Source organism: Pelobates fuscus, chromosome 4 (genome assembly GCF_036172605.1).
Source record: "Pelobates fuscus isolate aPelFus1 chromosome 4, aPelFus1.pri, whole genome shotgun sequence".
In the NCBI taxonomy this organism is placed as follows: Eukaryota; Metazoa; Chordata; class Amphibia; order Anura; family Pelobatidae; genus Pelobates; species Pelobates fuscus.
Window position 1 is genome coordinate 11,477,170 of NC_086320.1, and position 24,864 is coordinate 11,502,033.

At 42.8% G+C, this 24,864-nt stretch overlaps 1 protein-coding gene across 1 annotated transcript in view; it reads left to right on the forward strand.

Moving 5' to 3' along the window:
• The window catches only part of ZC3H3 (zinc finger CCCH-type containing 3), a 205,983-nt gene that overhangs the window by 51,202 nt on the left and 129,917 nt on the right, over positions 1–24,864 (forward strand). Inside the window, exon 4 of the mRNA XM_063450968.1 lies at positions 21,374–21,515. Within this exon, the coding sequence (XP_063307038.1) occupies positions 21,374–21,515 (142 nt within the window). The remainder of the gene's footprint in view (positions 1–21,373; positions 21,516–24,864) is intronic.

Here is a 24,864-nt window from a genome sequence, read left to right on the forward strand (position 1 = left end):
CTAATACACTGTCCCTTAATCTAATACACTGCCCACCTCCCTCCCCCAATGTAATACACTGCCCCCTCTCCCACCACACTAATACACAGCCCCCCCCCCATAACCACTCGTACACACTCCCTCCTTCTTCCCCCAATGTAATAAACTCCCCCCCCCCCCCACCCCTCCCCAAATTCACACACTGGCCCACCTCCCACCATTCTAATACACTGCACCCACCACCCAATCTAATACACTGTCCCTCAATCTAATACACTGCCCCCTCTCCCTCCTCAATGTAATACACTGCCCACTCTCCCACCACACTAATAGACAGCCCCCCCATAACCACTCGTACACACTCCCTCCTTCTTCCCGCAATGTAATATACTCCCCCCCCCCCCCCTCCCCAAATTCACACACTGGCCCACCTCCCACCATTCTAATACACTGCACCCACCACCCAATCTAATACTGTCCCTTAATCTAATACACTGCCCCCTCTCCCACCACACTAATACACAGCCCCCCATCACCACTCTTACACACTCCCTCCTTCTTCCCCCAATGTAATATACTCCCCCCCCCTCCCGCCATTCTAATACACTGCACCCACCACCCAATCTAATGCATTGCCCCACTCCCTCCTTCTTCCCCCAATGTAATACACTCTCCCTCCCCCCTCCCCAAATTCATACACTGGCCCCCCTCCCCAAATTCATACACTGGCCCCCCTCCCCAAATTCATACACTGGCCCCCCTCCCCAAATTCATACACTGGCCCCCCTCCCCAAATTCATACACTGCGCCCCCTCCCCAAATTCATACACTGCGCCCCCCTCCCCAAATTCATACACTGCGCCCCCCCTCCCCAAATTCATACACTGCGCCCCCCCTCCCCAAATTCATACACTGCCCCCCCCTCCCCAAATTCATACACTGCCCCCCCCTCCCCAAATTCATACACTGCCCCCCCCTCCCCAAATTCATACACTGCCCCCCCCTCCCCAAATCCATACACTGGCCCCCCTCCTACCATTCTAATACACTGCCCCACTCCTCCAATTTAATACATTGGACACCTCCCTCCCCCAAATTAATACACTGCACACTCCCAATGTAACACCCTGCCCCGCCTCCCACAACTCTAATATACTGCCCACTATCTCTCCCCAAAATAATAGATTGTCCCCCCCGTCCTCCAGTTCCAGTCATGCTTTTCTCTCCAAGCAGGCCAGAAGCTCCTTTGGCACTGCAAGCAGAAGGGAAGGGAGAGTGGCTGGCCTGCTCTGCCGACACACTCTGCCCTCTTGTGGCCATGGGAGGTAAGGCAAGAACCAGACAGGAATATGTTTCCTGTCTAGCGGCTGGTCGCAGCCACAGCACAAGGCGGCCCCAGGGCAGGTGGGCCGCAAATATATTCATTGTGGGCCACAGTTTGTCATGCTTGCTTTACATATTATCCAGTTACATGGAGGTAGAGGGGTGTAAAGAATGCGTAAATATGGCATAGGGTGACTGCTGTGATGTTCCCTTTTATTTTGTGTATTATTATTTATAAAGCGGCAACAGATTCTGCAGCGCTGTACAATGTGTGTGGTGAACCTCTACGATTAGGGCTTTCTGATACAGATGGCTCTTGGGTAGTATTCTTTCATTGACTTCCTTTCAGAGAACGGTTGTTTTTAACAGCTGAACATAAATCTATTGTCTCTGTACCACTTTGATATTAAGCCTCACTCTATGCTTTTATATCGTTGGACATTTTATTAGTTTAGAAAAAGGTTAACCTGACTTTCTGTAGTCTGTGGGGCTGGACACTGAACCATGTGACATTAAGTTTATCTTTCATAGAAGAACCACTAAACCTTGCAACTCTATAAACTTCGTAAACCGAGTTCACTTTCATAAGCCCATCTACAGGTAACTGTTTTATTTATTCATTTTTTTTTTTTCCCCAAAAGACACCCGCATTGAAAGTGATATATACATAAGTGAGCAAACTACGGAGGACTGTACAAAGCGATTGGTAAGCTAATGCCCGCTGGCACGGAAAGTAACGCACCTAGTGAAAAGGTCCTTTGCGAGATTGGGGGGGGGGGGGTGGGAGGAAGGATTAAAGATCAGTGATTAACATCTGGGGTGAACAAGTGAACCATATTTCTCCATGGAGCGATTTTGACATCCGCAATGGGTGCTTCCATAGAATATTTTTACTCAACCCTCTGTGTCCATTGTGGAGATCCTGACGAAGTAGAATCTGGCTCCTCACCGCGGTCAAGTGGACGGTAACGGTTTTATCCACTTATCATTGGTAAAGTAAACTTCACTCAACTTTAAGTCTGGGGACTAATCTGCATAGTGTTCACTCAGATGTCTGTAGGTCACGGCATTGAATTTACAGCCGTGACTCTCCTACCATGCATTACCAGGTATTTCTCCTCCTCGTGCATGGTTGAAATCTGGCGTGGCTGAATTCCAGGAACCATTTGTGCATTTTAATAGAAAAAAAGCCTTTTATACATTTCAGTTAATAGGCCCGATTATGGGTGGTTCTTCGAGTCACTTGATGATCCTGTGATGTCCGTGACTGGATAGCTATGAGCCGGAGAGCCTGAACTTTCTAAAACAAGGCTATGCTGAAAGACTGTTCTCCAAATTATCACCAACTGGTTCCTCTTGTCTGTCTGCAACACGATCTGCCCTTAAGGTCACTCTGTGTCTTATTATTTCCCCTCTGTCCGTCACTGACCGCCACCTGACACATTAGATTCATGCAGTGTGTTCTTTCTCAATTTTAATACATAGAATATTTCTGGCCTGAGGAGCTTGCAATTTGCCAGTAATTGAAGATGACCAGGACTTGTTCAAGGTTAAGGGGCAGATAAACTGACTACTCTGTCTGCTGATAAAGCGGTCTTCACAAAATACGTAATCCGGACCTGCGAATGTAGAACAAATAGGATAAGTGATTCCCTGTATGAACTTTAAATGTGGAATCAAATTCTGTTATAATAGAGACTGTTCCCAATTTCCACTAGCCACGGGCAAATGAAAATGTAGCCCTGGCTAGTAGAAATTCCCCACTAGAGGACAAACTTTGGTTTGCAGTGGCGAGTAAAGTTTAAGGCCTGGCTAGTAGCCTAAGATGACACCTTCTAAGCCCTGATAATGGATTTACTTCCAATCTTCATAGCTTTCTCATTGCACCTCACGATCACATTTTATTTTCGATCTCTTGCTATGATTTTCCTGCAGTAGTTCTTGTCATTGTGTATGTGGTATATACGTGAACTATCTCGCCTACTTACATTGTGAGTAACGCAGTGCGTGCTTGTAGCTTTGCGCATCCTGCCGTGGATCCTGGAGAGCAAACAGATTTAACCATTCATGTAGAGCGGCACAGCAGGGAACACACTGGTACAGCGTTTTTAGAGGATTTCACAAGTCCTTCCTCTGTATTGTATTTTATTTTGTTATTCTTTATACGAGAGGCCGACATGTAGAAATACAGTGTGCAAATTACAATAAGCATCAGTCTAAGATTAGACACATAACATGTCAAACTCTATATCATAAAGAAGAGCGTAATTAAAGAATCACTACAGTCACCAGAACAACTACAGCTTATTGTATAATATACAGCTTATTGTATAATATACAGCTTATTGTATAATATACAGCTTATTGTATAATATACAGCTTATTGTATTTGTTCTTGTAAGTAAAATCTGTCCCTTCAGGCATTTTGCAGTAAACACTGTTTTTTTTTTCATAGAAAATGCAGTGTTTACATTACAGCCTGGTGGTAACTCCATTTGGCCACTTTTCAGATGGCTACTAGAGGTGCTTCCTGGGGCAGTGCTGCACAGTTTAACTGCCATTCAGTGTCTCCACCTTCTGCATGGAGACACTGAACGTTCCTCATAGAGATGCATTGATTCAATATATCTCAATGAGGAGATGCTGATTGGCCAGGGCTGTGTTTGACTTGTGCTGGCTCTGCCCCTGATTTGCCTTCTTAAAGGGACACTATAGTCACCTGAACAACTACAGCTTAATGTAGTTGTTCAGGTATGATCTATAGCTCCCTGCAGGCAATCTAATGTAAACACTGTATTTTCAGAGAAAATACAGTGTTTACATTGATTGATAGGAATACCTCCAGTGGCCGTCACTCAGACTCCGACACACAATGGCTGAATTCCACACTCTGCCTGATACGGTCATACATTACACAGAATGGCTGAATTCCACACTCTGCCTGATACGGTCATACATTACACACAATGGCTGAATTCCACACTCTGCCTGATACGGTCATACATTACACAGAATGGCTGAATTCCACACTCTGCCTGATACGGTCATACATTACACAGAATGGCTGAATTCCACACTCTGCCTGATACGGTCATACATTACACAGAATGGCTGAATTCTACACTCTGCCTGATACGGTCAGACATTACACACAATGGCTGAATTCCACACTCTGCCTGATACGGTCAGACATTACACACAATGGCTGAATTCCACACTCTGCCTGATACGGTCAGACGTTATACACAATGGCTGAATTCTACACTCTGCCTGATACGGTCAGACGTTATACACAATGGCTGAATTCTACACTCTGCCTGATACGGTCATACATTACACAGAATGGCTGAATTCTACACTCTGCCTGATACGGTCAGACATTACACACAATGGCTGAATTCCACACTCTGTCTGATACGGTCAGACATTACACACAATGGCTGAATTCCACACTCTGCCTGATACGGTCAGACGTTATACACAATGGCTGAATTCTACACTCTGCCTGATACGGTCAGACGTTATACACAATGGCTGAATTCTACACTCTGCCTGATACGGTCAGACATTACACACAATGGCTGAATTCCACACTCTGCCTGATACGGTCAGACGTTATACACAATGGCTGAATTCTACACTCTGCCTGATACGGTCAGACGTTACACACAATGGCTGAATTCCATACTCTGCCTGATACGGTCAGACGTTACACACAATGGCTGAATTCCACGCTCTGCCTGATACGGTCAGACATTACACACAATTGCTGAATTCCTCACTCTGCCTGATACGGTCAGACATTTACACACAATGGCTGAATTCTACACTCTGCCTGGTATGGTCAGACATTACACACAATGGCTGAATTCCACACTCTGTCTGATACGGTCAGACATTACACACAATGGCTGAATTCCACACTCTGTCTGATACGGTCAGACATTACACACAATGGCTGAATTCCACACTCTGTCTGATACGGTCAGACATTACACACAATGGCTGAATTCCACACTCTGTCTGATACGGTCAGACATTATACACAATGGCTGAATTCCACACTCTGCCTGATACGGTCAGACATTATACACAATGGCTGAATTCCACACTCTGCCTGATACGGTCAGACATTTACACACAATGGCTGAATTCCACGCTCTGCCTGATACGGTCAGACATTTACACACAATGGCTGAATTCCACACTCTGTCTGATACGGTCAGACGTTATACCCAATGGCTGAATTCCACACTCTGCCTGATACGGTCAGACATTATACACAATGGCTGAATTCCACACTCTGCCTGATACGGTCAGACATTTACACACAATGGCTGAATTCCACGCTCTGCCTGATACGGTCAGACATTTACACACAATGGCTGAATTCCACACTCTGCCTGATACGGTCAGACATTACACACAATGGCTGAATTCCACACTCTGCCTGATACGGTCAGACATTATACCCAATGGCTGAATTACACACTCTGCCTGATACGGTCAGACGTTATACACAATGGCTGAATTCCACACTCTGCCTGATACGGTCAGACATTTACACACAATGGCTGAATTCCACACTCTGTCTGATACGGTCAGACGTTATACACAATGGCTGAATTCCACACTCTGCCTGATACGGTCAGACGTTATACACAATGGCTGAATTCCACACTCTGCCTGATACGGTCAGACAATACACACAATGGCTGAACAAAGGTGTGTGTGTATATATATATTACCGCCTAAAATTAGAATTCCAAAATTTAGTAAATATTCCTGATATTATTCTACATTTGCACTGATACAAGTGGTGTAATCATAAACAGACTGTCTGGAAGTAAGCTTAGCATTGTGTTTCATACAAATACCTCTCCTGCCCCACAGGGGTGGTGGTGGTGGTGGGGGGGGGGGGTTATTAAGTTTGCTCTACAAAATATATTTAGTGCTGTGTGTGCCAGACATGCATGACTGGCTTAGAAAGTGCAGGGGTCAAGTCTTCTCCTGTCTAAGGGACATAGCTGGTTTATAATCAGAGGTGAGCGCATACACAGTGCTTTATCCTATGCATTTACGGATTATAGCTGGTTTAGGATGATGGGTGTTGGAGGGTGTTCACAGCATATCTTACCCTGACCAGATTCTTATATTTTCAAGATGTGCCTGGCATGGAGCATGACAGCTTTAGGACAGCTCATATCGACTCTCTGCTGGATCCCCTTCCTGGGGCAATTGACACTGGACAGGGCCCTGCAAAATCCAGTAAAGGAAAAAGGGATTTATCCCACTGAGAGACAGGCCCCTGTCTGAGCTCCATCGGTTTATTAGATGGTTAATTACTTATCAGTAAGTGACATTGTGTAACTCACGCTGTCTGTAATAACAATATTGTAGAGCTTTGTCTAATTAACAAAAGCGTTCAAATAAAAAGGCAGTTTAGGCTGCAGACACCCCTCTTACTGTAAACAATATATCAGACTGTGGATCCAATAATAACTAAGAATAGAAAGTATGTGCTTCCAATGAGCCGCTTATTAACGAAGGGCTGAATGACAGCGTGGCGTGACGCACAGCGCAGCCACCCAGCAATTACTCCGTAATGTCAGAGCACCGGCCCAGGAAAGTTGCACAGGCGTCCTCAGAGTTTGACAAGTAATTCAGAGTCTGGCGAGCGGTCAGGTAATCAATCTTTGTGTTGACAGCGCGGTGGGGTAGTTATGGAGTCTGCATCCGCTCACTATGATACAGAAACTAAGGTTTCTGATGGAGCAGGTTTCTGATTCTGACGGATGGCAACTTACTGCTTTCTTGCGAGAGAGGAATATAAAAGAGGGGCCGATGACGACCTCAAGAAACCTCCATTTTCAAAAAGTAAAAGGCAAGGCTGATGGTAACACTGTTTCCATGGATAGGGAGGGTGGAATTCCCAGAAATGAGTTAAACTACACTTTAATTTATTTCATCTTTATTATGCTGCGCTACGGCTTACATAGGTGCCTTATTCGCAGTGTTCCCACCGGCATGTAGAAGAAAGCACCCACTGACTCCGCTGTCCATGTGGGCTAAGATTCCCCAGTTAAACAGGTGCTATCTGAGCGACACGGAAAATGGCGCTACCTTCAAAATTCCTCCGTTCCTAATGTCATCACTGGTGATATGAAGATTGTGTGGGTGGTAAGTGCCATATTGATAGGGCATATCCCATGGTCGTGATGATTAGAGGCACGGTACTGAGGACCTTTGCTGGGATCATGACTAGGATCCATTATTTGTACATTTTTTAATCCTGGATCAGTTTAGTTCCTACTCCTTCTGATATTGTTTAATTGTGCTGAGTTTTTAATATGATAATTTCATTTACATTGTATCTTTTACGTATTGCTCATTCATTATTGTGTATAATGTCTCACCAAATCAACCACATTGTAGGGTTTATAAACTAAATTGCAGTGAATTAAAAACCGAATGGTTATGTAGTAGAGTCAAAATTTCTTATTTAAAAATATAAACTAGGAACAAAATAACGCATTTAAGGGTCAGGAAACCATGATTGTACACTGGTCTCAGGGGTTTAGGAGTCAATATAGGCATGAACCCTGAGCGTCTGAGATACCAGATTCCAATCACGAGTACAGAAGTACTGGGTGCATGGCTTTTTGTAAGTAGACTAAATTTGGATGAAAGGGCTTCATTCTGAGTAGTATGTTTTAGGTTTTGCCTGGTCATGATTCATCCTTTACAATATTCGTGTCTGTATTTCTCAAAGTTATAAAGCTACAACTTTCATCCACCAGATTCTATAATAAGGTTAGATCCATTAACAGGAGTAAAAAATAAATATATATATTTCTATATCTCAATAGCAATTGTGGCACTCTGCCCATTTACATAGCAACCCGCTGTGTGTGTGTATATATAGACACAGCGCTACGGAATTTGTTGGCGCTATATAAATAATAAAATAATAATAATAATAGACTATATGAATAGGTCGAAGTGTCGATTCTCATATTTTTTGCACAATAAATATATGTATATGTGCATATATAGAGAGAATTAAAGGGACACTATAGTCACCTGAACAACTTTAGCTTAATGAGGCAGTTTTGGTGTATAGAACATGCCCCTGCAGCCTCACTGCTCAATCCTCTGCCATTTAGGAGTTAAATCCCTTTGTTTATGAACCCTAGTCACACCTCCCTGCATGTGACTTGCACAGCCTCCCATAAACACTTCCTGTAAAGAGAGCCCTATTTAGGCTTTCTTTATTGCAAGTTCTGTTTAATTAAGATTTTCTTATCACCTGCTATGTTAATAGCTTGCTAGACCCTGCAAGAGCCTCCTGTATGTGATTAAAGTTCAATTTAGAGATTGAGATACAATTATTTAAGGTAAATTACTTCTGTTTGAAAGTGAAACCAGTTTTTTTTTCATGCAGGCTCTGTCAATCATAGCCAGGGGAGGTGTGGCTAGGGCTGCATAAACAAAAACAAAGTGATTTAACTCCTAAATGACAGTGAATTGAGCAGTGAAATTGCAGGGGGATGATCTATACACTAAAACTGCTTTATTTAGCTAAAGTAATTTAGGTGACTATAGTGTTTAAAAACATCTGTAAATTCAACATAAAATATGAAGCTTATTCAAATTTGACAGATTTTGCTGCAAATACTCAGGAGTCTGGAGTGTCCCTTTAATAATATAAACCCACCCAGTATGATTAACTGTAACCTAACCTACACAGTGCATCTAACGTGTGGGAGCCTGGAGTGTCCCTTTAATAATATAAACCCACCCAGTATAGCTGTAACCTAACCTACACAGTGCATCTAACGTGTGTGGGAGCCTGGAGTGTCCCTTTAATAATATAAACCCACCCAGTATAACTAACTGTAACCTAACCTACACAGTGCATCTAACGTGTGTGGGAGCCTGGAGTGTCCCTTTAATAATATAAACCCACCCAGTATAACTGTAACCTTAACAACACAGTGCACCTAACGTGTGTGGGAGCCTGGAGTGTCCCTTTATTAATATAAACCCACCCAGTATAACTGTAACCTAACCTACACTGTGCACCTAACGTGTGTGGGAGCCTGGAGTGACCCTTTAATAATATAAACCCACCCAGTATAACTAACTGTAACCTAACCTACACAGTGCACCTAACGTGTGGGAGTCTGGAGTGTCTCTTTATTAATATAAGCCCACCCAGTATAACTAACTGTAACCTAACCTACACAGTGCAGCTAATGTGTGTGGGAGCCTGGAGTGTCCCTTTAATAATATAAACCCACACAGTATAACTAACTGTAACCTAACCTACACAGTGCATCTAATATGTGTGGTAGCCTGGAGTGTCCCTTTAATAATATAAACCCACCCAGTATAACGAACTGTAACCTAACATACACAGTGCATCTAACGTGTGGGAGCCTGGAGTGTCCATTTAATATTATAAACCCACCCAGTATAACGAACTGTAGCCTAACCTACACAGTGCACCTAACGTGTGTGGGAGCCTGGAGTGTCCCTTTATTAATATAAACCCACCCAGTATAACTGTAATCTAACCTACACAGTGCACTTAACGTGTGTGGGAGCCTGGAGTGTCCCTTTAATAATATAAACCCACCCAGTATAACTGTAACCTAACCTACACTGTGCACCGAACGTGTGTGGTAGCCTGGAGTGTCCCTTTAATAATCTAAACCCACCCAGTATAACGAACTGTAACCTAACATACACAGTGCATCTAACGTGTGGGAGCCTGGAGTGTCCATTTAATATTATAAACCCACCCAGTATAACTGTAACCTAACCTACACTGTGCACCGAACGTGTGTGGGAGCCTGGAGTGTCCCTTTAATAATCTAAACCCACCCAGTATAACGAACTGTAACCTAACATACACAGTGCATCTAACGTGTGGGAGCCTGGAGTGTCCATTTAATATTATAAACCCACCCAGTATAACTGTAACCTAACCTACACTGTGCACCGAACGTGTGTGGGAGCCTGGAGTGACCCTTTAATAATATAAACCCACCCAGTATAACTAACTGTAACCTAACCTACACAGTGCACCTAACGTGTGTGGGAGCCTGGAGTGTCTCTTTATTAATATAAACCCACCCAGTATAACTAAGTGTAACCTAACCTACACAGTGCACCTAACGTGTGTGGGAGCCTGGAGTGTCCCTTTAATAATATAAACCCACCCAGTATAACTGTAACCTAACCTGCACAGTGCACCTAACGTGTGGGAGCCTGGAGTGTCTCTTTATTAATATAAACCCACCCAGTATAACTAAGTGTAACCTAACCTACACAGTGCACCTAACGTGTGTGGGAGCCTGGAGTGTCCCTTTAATAATATAAACCCACCCAGTATAACTAACTGTAACCTAACCTACACAGTGCATCTAATATGTGTGGGAGCCTGGAGTGTCCCTTTAATAATCTAAACCCACCCAGTATAACTAACTGTAACCTAACATACACAGTGCATCTAACGTGTGGGAGCCTGGAGTGTCTCTTTAATAATATAAACCCACCCAGTATAGCTGTAACCTAACCTACACAGTGCACCTAACGTGTGTGGTAGCCTGGAGTGTCCCTTTAATAATCTAAACCCACCCAGTATAACTAACTGTAACCTAACCTACACAGTGCACCTAACGTGTATGGGAGCCTGGAGTGTCCCTTTATTAATATAAACCCACCCAGTATAGCTGTAACCTAACCTACACAGTACACCTAACGTGCGTGGGAGCCCGGAGTGTCCCTTTAATAATATAAACCCACCCAGTATAACTGTAACCTAACCTACACAGTGCATCTAACGTGTGTGGGAGCCTGGAGTGTCTCTTTATTAATATAAACCCACCCAGTATAACTAACTGTAACCTAACCTACTGATTGTCCCTTTCAAACATTTAATTGCATGGGTGATTACCCGTTGTGCACCTAAACTAAGAATCTTACCTCGGTTCTGGTCCTGCCATGTTCCAGTGATGCGTTTTCACGTTATCTTGTGTGGCGTTATGATTGTCACAGTGATTTGCAATGTGTCATAGGCTCTTGATGGCCTTGTAATATGATGGAAATTAATTCTTTTTTGGAACTTGACAAAAAAAGCATAGCCCTTAACCAGCGTTTTGTAGCGATTTGCAAATGCCCAGTAGATATTACTGGTCCCAATAACCAAGTTATTATGGGTTAATATCTGTAATGATCTCCGCTGTGTTAGCCTACATATAACTTGCGTTGTAGCCATTTATCATTGTTCAGGAGGAATTTGTCTCTCCTCTCCCCCAGGGATGGAAGGTATTCGGAGAGTAACTGTAATTTGCTCGCCCCCACGCTATCTCCTATCAGCGTAGGGAAGCAGCATCTCTTGCTAGTTTGAGGTTAAACGTCAGGCTGCGATAGATGGCCCTCGTACAGTAATTGTAGGAGCCAGTGGCTTGTGTTGGCTGAGTTACTTTAGTGAGACTAGGATCTCAATCTTCCCTATAATAGGCCTGTGACAGTCGGCAGCCGGCAGTGGGCCCCTCCTGCAGCTGACAAGATTGTCATTAAACACCAGGTAGCTCAGGCACGTGCCTCCCGCAAGCCCTGCGAACACCAGGCTTTGACAGGCATTATTTGTCATCGCCAGGCTACCCAGACGTGTCACTCGGCAATCCGGGCGGCTGCTTAAAGTGACTTATGGCCCCTGTCTAGGGTCTGCCATTGTGATTTGATAATCGGTAAATGTTTGTCAAAGATGAATTTGCTCCCTTATTTAGTGCCATGTAAAGGGACGTGGAATGAAGTGTAGACACACTTATTATTTGGATTACACAATGGAGGTTGAGACCTGCAGAACTCCCTGTTTATATTGTCAAAGCACATTGGGGGATTGTGCTAAATACTGCTGCCTATGGAAAGTTACGGCCTCCACTATGTTAGGGCTTTGGAGTAAAAAAAAAAAAAGTCTACTTGTCCAAGGACTAAAGTGGCTGCCCAACCTGCATGTACCTGCTGGCCTAGTGGGGAAGGAAGTGTTTGATCGCCACCTCCAGTCGGCGAAGAAGACCATAGTAATCACTCAGTGAGTCAAAGTGCATGCTGTGAATCCCAGCTGCTGCGCTCTGACTCATCAATGAGGTGCCCGATGTCCCGAGCATCAGGCAATAGAAATTCCTCATTCCTGTATCTGAAAAGGATAATACTCTCGAACACACGAGCAAGCACTTTGTGCTACATTGTTCAAATCTAGTTACTCAAAAGATGATTTACACAATGCATTGAACTGGATTAAAAATGGATATTTAATTCATACATTTCATAGAGAACATATTCATGAACTATTAATGTTTCTGCCTTGTGCCTTCATTGACATTCCAACACTATCCAAAGTTCTCATAATGTAGGGACTGGGGGACATTGGTATCTCTCACACACTGTGCGATCTCATGAGATTGTCCATAGACCTCCATGTTGTAATCTGCACATAGGCTGAAGTAAAGCAGTGAGGTGGACTTCTGACAGGTGATCACAAAACGAGGACCTTGGAGGTCTTCACAAAATCTGCATAGACCCCTGAAAGGGACCGAGCCATTTTAGTCTATGAACAGACCATTCTCACACACATGGCTGACAGGTTTATTTACCAAAGTGAATTAAAATGAATTTTAAATGTAAGACCAGAATGGCTAATCTGAATGCACAGCAGGCTTAGAGAACATTTACATTTGACTGTTTTGACCTTAAGTTAGAAATTCACTTTGAATTCTCACTAAGACTAAACCTTTTTTTTTTTTTTCATTTTTATTTTTTTTTTGCTTGTTTTTCTGTCTTAGGTTCTGCACAGAGGTGTTTTTTTTTTATGTTTTTGTTAGGTACCGATATCTTTGCAGAGTTAGCTTTTTTTTGTTGGGTATAAGCAGTTGTGCAGATCTGTTACAGTGAACTATGCAGTGCAGTTTCATTCTCTGTGCACTGTTTAGTGTCAGTTCCCTTATATTTTAGATCTTCGCGTGTTTTGAAGTTTTTAGCGATGAAGACTGATTTGTTGTGTATTGTGTGAGCTTGTTAGCAGGATCGTCCTTTAGTGGCCACCGGTGGGATAGGAGGCATGCTGCTGTGCTGGCATTATGTTAATCATATTTCCCTGACTGTGAGCCTCTGTCACAGGATGAGCAGGAAGCTCTGGAGAACCGTTCACACTGCTTAGCTTGGCTTTATTGGAGGAAATGTGCAGTGTTACGGATAATATGACCAGTGGGGAATCCTCACACACCACGACTTGCAAGTGACACTCTGCATAGCTCTGATGTGCTGCTGTCTAGAAACAAGGGAGGGCAAAAGTGTACCTATGTATATTGAGTAATTGCTCAAAAATACGTAAATGCAGAGAGGACTAAGGTGAGCTATATACAGAGTATTCAACTGTAGGACAACGTCTACCTTAGGTAAAATGCTCAGCAAATAAAGCAAAGAAAAATAAATAAATTTTATTCATAAATGTAAAACCCCAACGTGCTAGTGTACAAAAATGTAAACCTAAATTAGTGATAACCTAAAATCCCAACATAGGTGTAATAAGTGAAAAAAATGAATAAAAAAGAAAACAATCTCTTCCAGGACCTATATATTTATATATAGTGGGGAATATCAGGACTATTGAGTTTTCCCCAGGCCGCTGGGTAGGTGTGTGAAAGACCTCAAACCCTTCTTGCGGTAACACATGGAAAAATACGTATATTGTAGGCCCATATGATAAGGTTCCGTCCTGAATTAGGAATATATAGGTAGGGATAGACCGAGGAAACAAGCACTTTTTCACCGTACCCACGGAAAGATAGTAACGGTCACGATTGTATAAAAACTGTCACAGTGTAGCTGGATTAGTAACTTATTAATGGTCTAGTTGTAAGATACTTAGTGACCTCCTGTTTTAAGCATATATTGTTACAGTGGCAGTAGTAGGACTGTCCATATGATACCAGCAGCCTAAAGACATAGGTAGTCAAATATCGCATAAATTATCGGCTGTTTGTACCATTAACGGACTCCTCACATGAGCACTTGTTAAGTGCGGTACACAAAGCCGTGGTTTTAAGGAAGAGGAGAAATTCCTCCCCGTGCCTTCAAAGGCGCCTAGCGATACTACCACTTAACAGACAAAATATCTTAAGGTATAATAACTTTGTACGGCAACCAAGCCAAGTTGATAAGCGGTCTAGTGAAAGGAACCGCCACTCCCCGTGCCTTCAAGGGCACCTAACACCCAACCCGCTCGAACAAACAGAGTATAATGAGTATACTTTGGTATAGATTTGCTTAATATGGTTACTAGAGCGGAGTTAGTCAGTCGTCTTATAAGGAGAGGAAATTGCTAGTCCCCGTGCCTTCATGGGCACCTAACAGTAATCCCACTTAGTCGTTAAGAGTATCTTAGTTATATCAAAACAGATAGTGAATATCGGAGGTCATTATCGCTAGGTGAAAGGCTGGACTGCCTGTGTACCCAAGTTTATTCTGCCATTGCCCTGGAGAACTGTGCCTTCGAGGGCACCTCAAAGCTAACACCCCTGGAAGAGATGTCTATCCTCAGAGTAGCGAGGAACTAATGAAAAAATTCTAACTACTGGTGCGCTGCATAATAGCTCAAATGGGCACACTCCAAGCCTCCGAATATAGGCGAAATTAAATGTAGTTAGAGAATAGCGTGGTCGCTGGTTGCAGTGCTTGTCACTAAATCATAGGAGAAGCACTGAAGGACACCCTGACGTGCGCGTTTCGCCCGACCTGGCTGCTGCTGTCTAGATATTTATTAATCCTTTGTAAACCCTTTTATACTGTGTACTATTCAGTGTCTAACCAGAATCCTAAATTCATTGTGTAATATACCATAATCCTCTGTGTACTATAGAGGGCCCTGGCCAGAGTCCAGAATCCTCTGCGTCCGATAGAGGGGCCCTGGCCAGAGTCCAGAATCCTCTGCGTCCGATAGAGGGGCCCTGGCCAGAGTCCAGAATCCTCTGCGTCCGATAGAGGGGCCCTGGCCAGAGTCCAGAATCCTCTGCGTCCGATAGAGGGGCCCTGGCCAGAGTCCAGAATCCTCTGCGTCCGATAGAGGGGCCCTGGCCAGAGTCCAGAATCCTCTGCGTCCGATAGAGGGGCCCTGGCCAGAGTCCAGAATCCTCTGCGTCCGATAGAGGGGCCCTGGCCAGAGTCCAGAATCCTCTGCGTCCGATAGAGGGGCCCTGGCCAGAGTCCAGAATCCTCTGCGTCCGATAGAGGGGCCCTGGCCAGAGTCCAGAATCCTCTGCGTCCGATAGAGGGGCCCTGGCCAGAGTCCTGAATCCTCTGCGTCCGATAGAGGGGCCCTGGCCAGAGTCCTGAATCCTCTGCGTCCGATAGAGGGGCCCTGGCCAGAGTCCTGAATCCTCTGCGTCCGATAGAGGGGCCCTGTAAAGTGTCCTGGCCAGAGCCCTGAATCCTTTGTGTACACAATATGAAAGTGTGAACGTGTTGGTTAATGAAGACAAGGAAAGGGCAGATATATGAAATAATTATTTATCCTTGGTATGTATTAACCTATGGCAAGATATAAACAAACTAACTTGCATTATATGAAGAAGTAGTATAGGTCAGGGTGTTGCAGTGACTGTGATCTACTTGGTTTTTGCCAATGCAATGGTAAGTGGCGTCCCTCAGAGTTTTGTTCTGGGGCCCCTTCTATTTAACATGTTTATAAATGATCTTGAAATAGGAATTGAAAGTCATGTTTCAGTGTTTGCAGATGACACAAAACTCTGTAAAGTAATAAAATGTGAGCAGGATATTGCTTTGATGCAGAGGGAATTAGATAGATTGGGGGACTGGGAACTCAAATAGCAGATTCAATTTAATGTAGAGAAATGCAAAGTTATGCACTTTGGGGTCAAGAATGCACAAGCCACTTACACCCTAAATGGTAGTGAATTAGAGCTAACCACACACGAGAAGGATTTGCCACACTAAACCCCCAGGGAATGGATCCACTCCACCTATCCCAAAGGTAGGGAGGCTGGGTGGTCTTAAATTATAATATAATTTGTAAGTGTGTGAGAAAATATGTGTGTGTGTGTCAAATCAGTGAGTGTGCCTGTCTGTGTCCTCTGTGTGTATCTGTCAGTGTCCACTATGGGATTAACCTATGTGACTGTGTCTACACGTTTCATTTGTAATTTAAATAAATAGAAGTTACTTTCTGGAGACAGGGGTACTTAGGAAATCTTTTTAGACCTGCAGGGGTACTTCGTAGAAGGTTGAGAAAAATGGTTACAGAGGACCCTGACCATGGTTCTGAATCCTCTGTGTACTGCAACGGGCCCTGGCCAGAGTGCTGAATCCTCTGCGTACTATAGAGGGACCGGGCTATAGTCTTATGCACTTGATCTTCATGAACAAAAGATGGACTTGCCAACGTTATTCATTTTTTTGTTGTGTGTAGAACAGAGAGCCATGACCAAAGGCAAAGTCCTTTGTGTACTATAGAGGTACCTGGCTTAAATTTGCCATGTACTAACGAGGGGCCTGCCAAAGTCCTAAATCCTCTGTGTATTAACAGGGGGGCCTTCCTGGAGACCCAAGTCCTATGTGTGCTATTGAGGGACCTTAGCCAGAGTCTAAATTTATCTGTTTACTGACAATGTTCTGAATCATCTGTGTACTGATGAACGGCCCAACCAGAGTTCTATAACATCTATGTACAATTAAGAGGCAAAACCAGAGTCTTAATTCACGTGAGAATTTTGCTTGCGTCCAAAATTCTCTGAGTATTTCAAGGAGTCTGGCCTGTGTTGGCTATGTACCAATGAGGGCCCTGGCCAGTCCCTTATCCTCTGTGTACTATAGAGGGCCCTGGCCAGTGCTTCATCCTCTGTATACTAACGGTGGGACTAGTAAACATTTCAAATCCTTTATGTATGATCAAGGGACCTGTCCTGTCCTGAATCTCCCTGTGTATGTAAGGGACAATACTCACATGTTAGTAGTTAGTTAATTATTTAATGATTTCACAAGATACGGAATATCCTCTAATTGGGCTTCTTTATATGCAAAGCGTATTGCATAAAATGTCCAAACGGCATGGGGTAACTGGCCTTAAATGGAGTGTGATAATATGAATTTTTAACCCTCTTGTGTGACTGTAAAAGAGGAATCTATGAGACCTTCAAAAGCTCAGATTCTCCGCTTAGTACTTTCCAAAAACAGGTGTGTTATTTAACATGTTTAACCCTAAGACTACCTAAGGTAGTCCACTAGTTTGGAATGGAGATTTTAGACCTGAGGTAAGGTAGTTCATTACGATGGGTAAGGACAGAAATAAACTGTCCAGATAGACTGGACTCACATACATCTCAACTGGTACAAAAGCCCCCATTCAGGCTTACAATATATAAAGCAAAATAAGGATGCTAGATGGTAAACGTACCAGGAAATAAAATGTGAGACAGCTGTTACAATAAAATCATAAATATATAGAAACAGGAATATACAGGAAAAGTGCTGCCCCAAAATAGAGAAGTGGGGGCACAGTTAACTAAACAGTGAACTGTTGGAATCCAAAAACGTTAGTGATTGGTAAAATAAAACTCATACAACACTACTTCATATGCCACTAAAAAGCATGGGTAGAAATAATAGTTCACACTGTCTCAAAATGCGTAAGGCAAGTGCACTGAACAGTTACTCCTCTGGAGGAGGATCGTTGTGAAACGCAGGAGAGTCCCTAGTCTGCACTTAAATAAATACCAGCTTGCTGACATCACACTTTCAAGCCGGTGAGAGTGAATTTATCAAAGGGACTTTGAACCAGGATTCCTGCATTCACACAGTTATGCCGTTGATTTTGGGGAGTCTGTGTGTTTTTAGCCGTTATATCCATACAATAAAGTATTTTATAAGTCCTCATTCAGCACAAGAGACCACCACATGGTTGGGTATTGTATATTGTAAAAGAAAAACTATACCTATTTTCCACTGTCCACTATAGGTTATTGTTATGTCCGTCTCGGATTATTCCAGCTCCTGCTATTTAGTAACAGGAGTCTGTTACCCGGATAGCTGATACATATTTGCAACAAGATATCACCCCTCTCAGTGCCCCAGACTGTTTACATACAGACTATTATTTGATGTAAACTAATTTTTCTACCCATGCTTTTTAGTGGCATATGAAGTAGCATTCTATGAGTTTTATTTTACCAATCACTCTGTAACTTTTTTTGGATTCCAAGTTAACAGTGCCCCTTCTCTATTTTGGGGCAGCACTTTTCGTGTATATTCCTGTATCTATCTATATAAGGTAGTCCATTAGTTGGGGTTGGACATTTTAGACCTGAGGTAAGGTAATCCATTAGTTGGGGTTGGACATTTTAGACCTGAGGTAAGGTAATCCATTAGTTGGGGTTGGACATTTTAGACCTGAGGTAAGGTAATCCATTGGTTGGGTTGGACATTTTAGACCTGAGGTAAGGTAATCCATTGGTTGGGTTGGACATTTTAGACCTGAGGTAAGGTAGTCCATTAGTTGGGGTTGGACATTTTAGACCTGAGGTAAGGTAATCCATTAGTTGGGTTTGGGCATTTTAGACCCGAGGTAAGGTAATCCATTAGTTGGGGTTGGACATTTTAGACCTGAGGTAAGGTAGTCCATTAGTTGGGGTTGGACATTTTAGACCTGAGGTAAGGTAATCCATTAGTTGGGGTTGGACATTTTAGACCCGAGGTAAGGTAATCCATTAGTTGGGGTTGGACATTTTAGTGAATGCAGTGTGTTTGTGTAGTGTGTGTATAGGGAATGCAGTGTGTGTGTGTGTGTGTGTGTAGTGAGTTTAGTGTAGTGTTTGTGTAGGTATGTAATTGTAATGTGTATAAAATAGGGGGGGTGGGAGGGTGCATTTATTTATTTATTTTTGAACCTTTTTGTTTTAGTCTCCCTCTCTGCTTCTTACCTGGCCATTTCCTGGTGGTCCGGTGGCATGGACTGTGCAGAGGGGGCCCAGCACCCTTACTTACCTTCCCAGCAGCTCCCTTCAGCTCCCCTGTCCAACCCGTGGCAACGCTCTGCCGGCTGCAGGACTCGCAATATTTAGACAGGGGAGCTGCTGGGAAGGTAAGTAAGAGCTTGCTGCAGGCACTCCAAGACCGCTGGGCCCATGGCAACCGTCTCGGTTGTCGTGCGTCCGGCGGTCCTGGTCTGCATTATCAGCAATATCGGTATCTTTATAGGCACCATAACTGCTTCATCTATTTAAAGTGGATCTTAAAGGGATGTACCCATAATCTGAAATCTCTCCTCAATCCTAAACCGTCCCTGACCCTATGCCTTACTCTAATAGTCCTGAATTCTAATTTCCCCCTGTGGAACCCCCCCATGTCACTGCTAACAATACGTCAGTAGTGCTTAAACTCTGGGTTTGGACACAAAATAGGGTTTCTAGAACATGCTAATAATGTCCATTAGTCACAAATAATTGCTATTAATTAAAGATCTGTGCATGGTGACAAATTTAGTTTCGTCCATATTTCAGAAAAAACAATCAGACGAACAAAAATGGTGCGCAAATTGATGCACTGCAATATAAATGCGTAATCTAAATATTAATGTAAATAGTATGTATATATTTGCAATATGCACATTTTCCTGCCGTTTGCTTCTCAGATCTGGAAAATGCACCTCTCAGTGTATTGCAGAATACATCTAAATATAGTTATATAACTAACAACACACACACTCATTTAAAACCACTGGCAGGTGAAGTGAATAAAAATTTATTATATTGTTACAATGCGCCTGTCAATTTAATGTGTTGGAAGCAGGAAAAAGGGCAAGCAAAAAGATCCGTTACTTTGACAAGGTCCAAATAATGATAGCTAGACCTCTGGGTCAAAGCATCTCCAAAACGACAAGGCTTGTTGGGGTGTTCCTGATATGCAGTGCTTAGTATCTACCAAAAGTGGTGCAAGTGAGGATAACCGGTAAACCAGTATCAAGGTCATGTGCGCCCATGGCTCATTGATACACATAGCGAGTGAAGGCTAGCCCATCAGTCAGAACACACATCTCCGTTTGCTGCATATGGGGCAGCGTATCCACAGACCAGTCAGAATGCCTACGTTGACCCCTGCCCACCACGGAAAGTGTATTCAATGGGGACATGAGCATCAGAACTGGACCATGGAGCAATGGAAGAAGGATGCCTGGTTTCTTTTAGATCAGGTAGATGACCAGGTGCACATGTGTTGTTTCCGATGGCATTTAGAGTAAAAAGCCAATCACCTACAATGTGGACGAATCACAATTTATTTGCAACCAAAAAGGCAAGTCTAAAAAATAATGCTTTACTGTAGGCAACGTTGGCTTCTTCAATACAGTGGAGACCCCTATGTTTTGAAGGAGTGTGTGTGTGTGTGTGTGTGTGTGTGTATATGTGTGCACGTATATATTGTGTGCACAATTGAGTGAACACATTTTTACAGTTGAAGACTAGGTCGTCAACCTAATTTAAATGACATAAATTGGATGCTGACCTATTGTACACTGTACAGAGTGTGGATACTCCACACTGTCATTACAGCCTGGGATGGATTATCTCCCTCAGCTGTCTCTTAATGCAACGAGCAGTAATGTAAGTGGCCTTGATTTGCTTTGAATATAATCCTCTAACTGGCTGTTAACCCAAATGATCTATATAAACTCTCCCACACTATACAAGCTGCTGTCTGATTGCCACCAATAAAGTGTTTGTCTTCTGTAGACTTACTGTTATCTGCCAACCTTTTGCCATGTTGCCGAGGAAGCACGTGTACCCCAGTGCATGACGTGCCGTGTAAGCTGTGATAAAGGACCAGTCTTTCTTTACAATCGAACTATGACGGAGACTCCTCCATTTTAACCCCTTAAGGACCAAACTTCTGGAATAAAAGGGAATCATGGCATGTGTCCTTAAGGGGTTAATAACTGTGTGTGAAATGCATAGAAGTTGCAGCTCCCTAAATACTGCCTTATTTTATATTTCAGGACCGACCTCGCCTGCTGTAAGAAGCCCTCCTTCCAGCCGAGTTATAAAGACCCGATACAGGATTGTGAAGAAAAGCGCACTGCCTACCTTTACGCCATCTCCGACCACTGCCTTTAACCCCTCCCTTAACTGGAAAACGCGGTGAGTACAGACAGAGCCAGTGACTCGGTGCCGAGATGGTCATTGTGCTCTCATATAGTATTATACGATCTGTCTGCGTCCTGTGCTGATGGTTTTTAAAGGATTTATATTCAATCTGGACTGTCTTATTTTATTAATGGCAGTCTCGTCATCAGGCAGGTCAAACAACCATCTCCACTGTCTGCACAGCTCATCTGTTTGCATGTCAGGATCTAATGGGCTCTCGGTAACCGTCACTGTACAGGTCCTGCATTTTCATTGGGAGCTTTATTTTCTGTTTGTTGTTTTCAGACAAAATTTGTGGCCTTGTCTGAATAAAAGTGAAGTGCAGTGATTTTTTTTTTTCTCTCCAGACATTTTATTGCTAGTCAGTCTTCTGGAACCGTATAAATAATTTCCCAATATATAAATAGTGATATATCAATGTTACACCTAGGAAACTGGTGCGAAAATGTATGACGCAAACCGAAAAGAAAACACAGCCTTTCTTGTTTTGTTTGTTTTTTTCTCTCGCTTTTTATACATACTTTGTGTGTTTGGAATATTGAGAAGCTAATCCAAAATGGCTTCCTACACACAGACAAACTCCAAAAAAACTTCCAGTAGCTACAGTAGCTTGGTTAGATTAAAGGATCACTATAGGGTCAGGAACACACATGTATTCCTGACCCTATAGTGTTAAAACCACCATCTAGCCCTCCTGGGTCCCTCATGCCTTCATAAATATAGCAAAATACTACTGTATTCAAGCCTGAAGCTGTAACTGCATGCTGTTAGACTCAGAAAAACAAGCAGTCTGCTGACATCATCAGAAGTGGTAGCCTGATCCAATCACAGTGTTTCCCCATAGCATTGGCTGAGACTGACAAGGAGGCAGATCAGGGGCAGAGTAAGCACAATTCAAACACAGCCCTGGCCAATCAGCATCTCCTCATAGAGATGAATTGAATCAATGAATCTCTATGAGGAAAGTTCAGTGTCTGCATGCACAGGGAGGAGACACTGAATGTTTGGATGCATTTTAGGCAGCCATGACCCAGGAGGGATCTCTAACAGCTATCTGAGGAGTGGCCAGTGAAGTTATCACTAGGCTGTAATGTAAACACTGCATTTTCTCTGAAAAGACAGTGTTTACAGCAAAAAGCCTGAAGGTAACGATTCTACTCACCAAAACAAATTCAATAAGCTGTAGCTGTTCTTGTGGCTATAGTGTCCCTTTAATTTATTATTTATCTGTTGATCGTAGAAAAAAAAGTGTAACTTTCATTTGAAACAATTTTTTTTTTTTTTTTTTTTTTTAACTATTTTAGTGTCATTTTGAAATTCGATTGTCAGGGGTTTGTCTATTCTGCAGTGAATACAATATTTCACATTTTCACCTTTCCTGTGCTAGGCAGAGCTTAGACTTTGTAGAGCGTGGGAGAGAGTCATTACACTCACAGCATTATTTACTAAAGTAGGAGTATAGTTCGTATTTGGAAAAACTCTGTGAAAGTAAATACATTTGTAGTCTGGTTAGAATTCAGGTTGCCTAACCCAAATGTACACATTTCATTCAGTACCATCCATTAAGATGCATTGGGAAGTCTGGGTGGTGTTAGGAGGGGGAGGTGGGGCTTGCTATTGCTGCAGACAAGAGATTTTAGCATATTCCCCCCCAATGAAACTATGCATCATTTAAATGCTTCCATAGGGGGTATATATACCAAATGCGCGTTTAGCAGCGCCGAAACACGTGTCAGGTAGCAGGCAGTAAGATTAGATAGGAGCTTGGTCACCAGCTAGTCAGCTTATTTCTTAGTCGTTTTATTTGAAGTGCGACTTGCTAGATTGGGGGGGGGGTTATGGGCGACGAGAAATTTTGATCTATTCGTCAGGAAACTCTGATCGATTCGTCAGATAACTTTTTCAGCGTTATCCTTGTTATATTGATTTTTTATCTGATGCTCATTCCCCACTCTAAGAGACTGTGTTTAACACAGTAGCAAAGATACAAGCAACACTGTATCCACAAAGTTTTACTTCCAGACTAGCAATTTAGCTACTCGGTAATAGACCTCGTTTATTATTTTTTGCATTATTTCTCTACTACTATTTCTCTCCCCCTAAGTTGGCAACAATTTGCTATTTATTACCCCATTAGATTCCTTGTTTGGTTACTGTTAAGGGATTTTGTAGGGAGAGTTCATAGAAGCATTAGAGATTCTCTCATATTTAGGATACTAACACTATCCTGAGGTACTATTACCACTTAGAGACGGATTAAACATGGTGGGGGTATTTCTTTTGATTTCGATTCTATTTGATATTCCTTAGGTGACATCCTTAGGCTATATATCCCATTCAGGCACGACTACTCACCTATCTATATCTTCATATTTTTTCTTTTTCTTTTATTATTTTTTCTATTATAGGTTTTAGTATTTTATTGCATATGGTAATCTACTGGGGGGCGCCCTATTTTTTCTGACCCACCAGGTCTGCTTTTCTGCCTAAAATAATAACGGTGCTAATTGCCCGTTTCTGCACTGTTATGTAGATTGTGTAAACTTTTGGTTTAAGTCAAATTGCAGGCAGATCATGGTCAGTTCTGTTACGTTTAAACTTTGGCTTGCATCTTTCTATCATTCCGTTGGAAATTTCATTTGTTTAGTTGTATCCAGACTGACTGGTTAAAAATCCTGACTACCTTTATTTGAATTCAGTATTTTTTGCAAAATCCAGACACAGGACAATAAGTCTCCCTCCCTCTGATCTCACTACCTCTACAGTTGAGGGAGATAGGAGAGGTTTAAAAGACCCAGTCTATATTGGCATGGAGCCCCCACTCCCAGGGCATCCAGAACGGGAGCTGTGTGTGTAAGTGATTTGTGAACATTCTGTTTTCCTCGCACATTAACAGTTGGACCGTTTGACACATCGTGCATGGACTCTTCCAACAGGCACATAACAATGCCTCATCCTTCCTGTCCGTCTGTCCTTACTGTATTCATCCATTTATTAAATGGAACCAGGAGCAATAAATCACCTTTTCCCACTGTGCAGGAAAGTTTTGTTTTTTTCTTCTTAATTTTTTTTCAATTTTTTTTATTTCTGTCTCTCTGCTCTGTTAAGCTGCAGAAATTGAATATATAGTTTATATTTATTTGTTTATTCCGATAACTTGAGACTATGGATTCCCTCCTGAAGCTAGTCTTCTTGAGGGTACAGGATGAGATCTCCTGCCATTGTGATACAGTATGGAGAGCGCCTATGTGTAGGAGAGAGGTTCTCCTGCCATTGTGATACAGTAAGGAGAGGGCCTGGATATAGGAGAGAGGTTCTCCAGCCATTGTGATACAGTATGGAG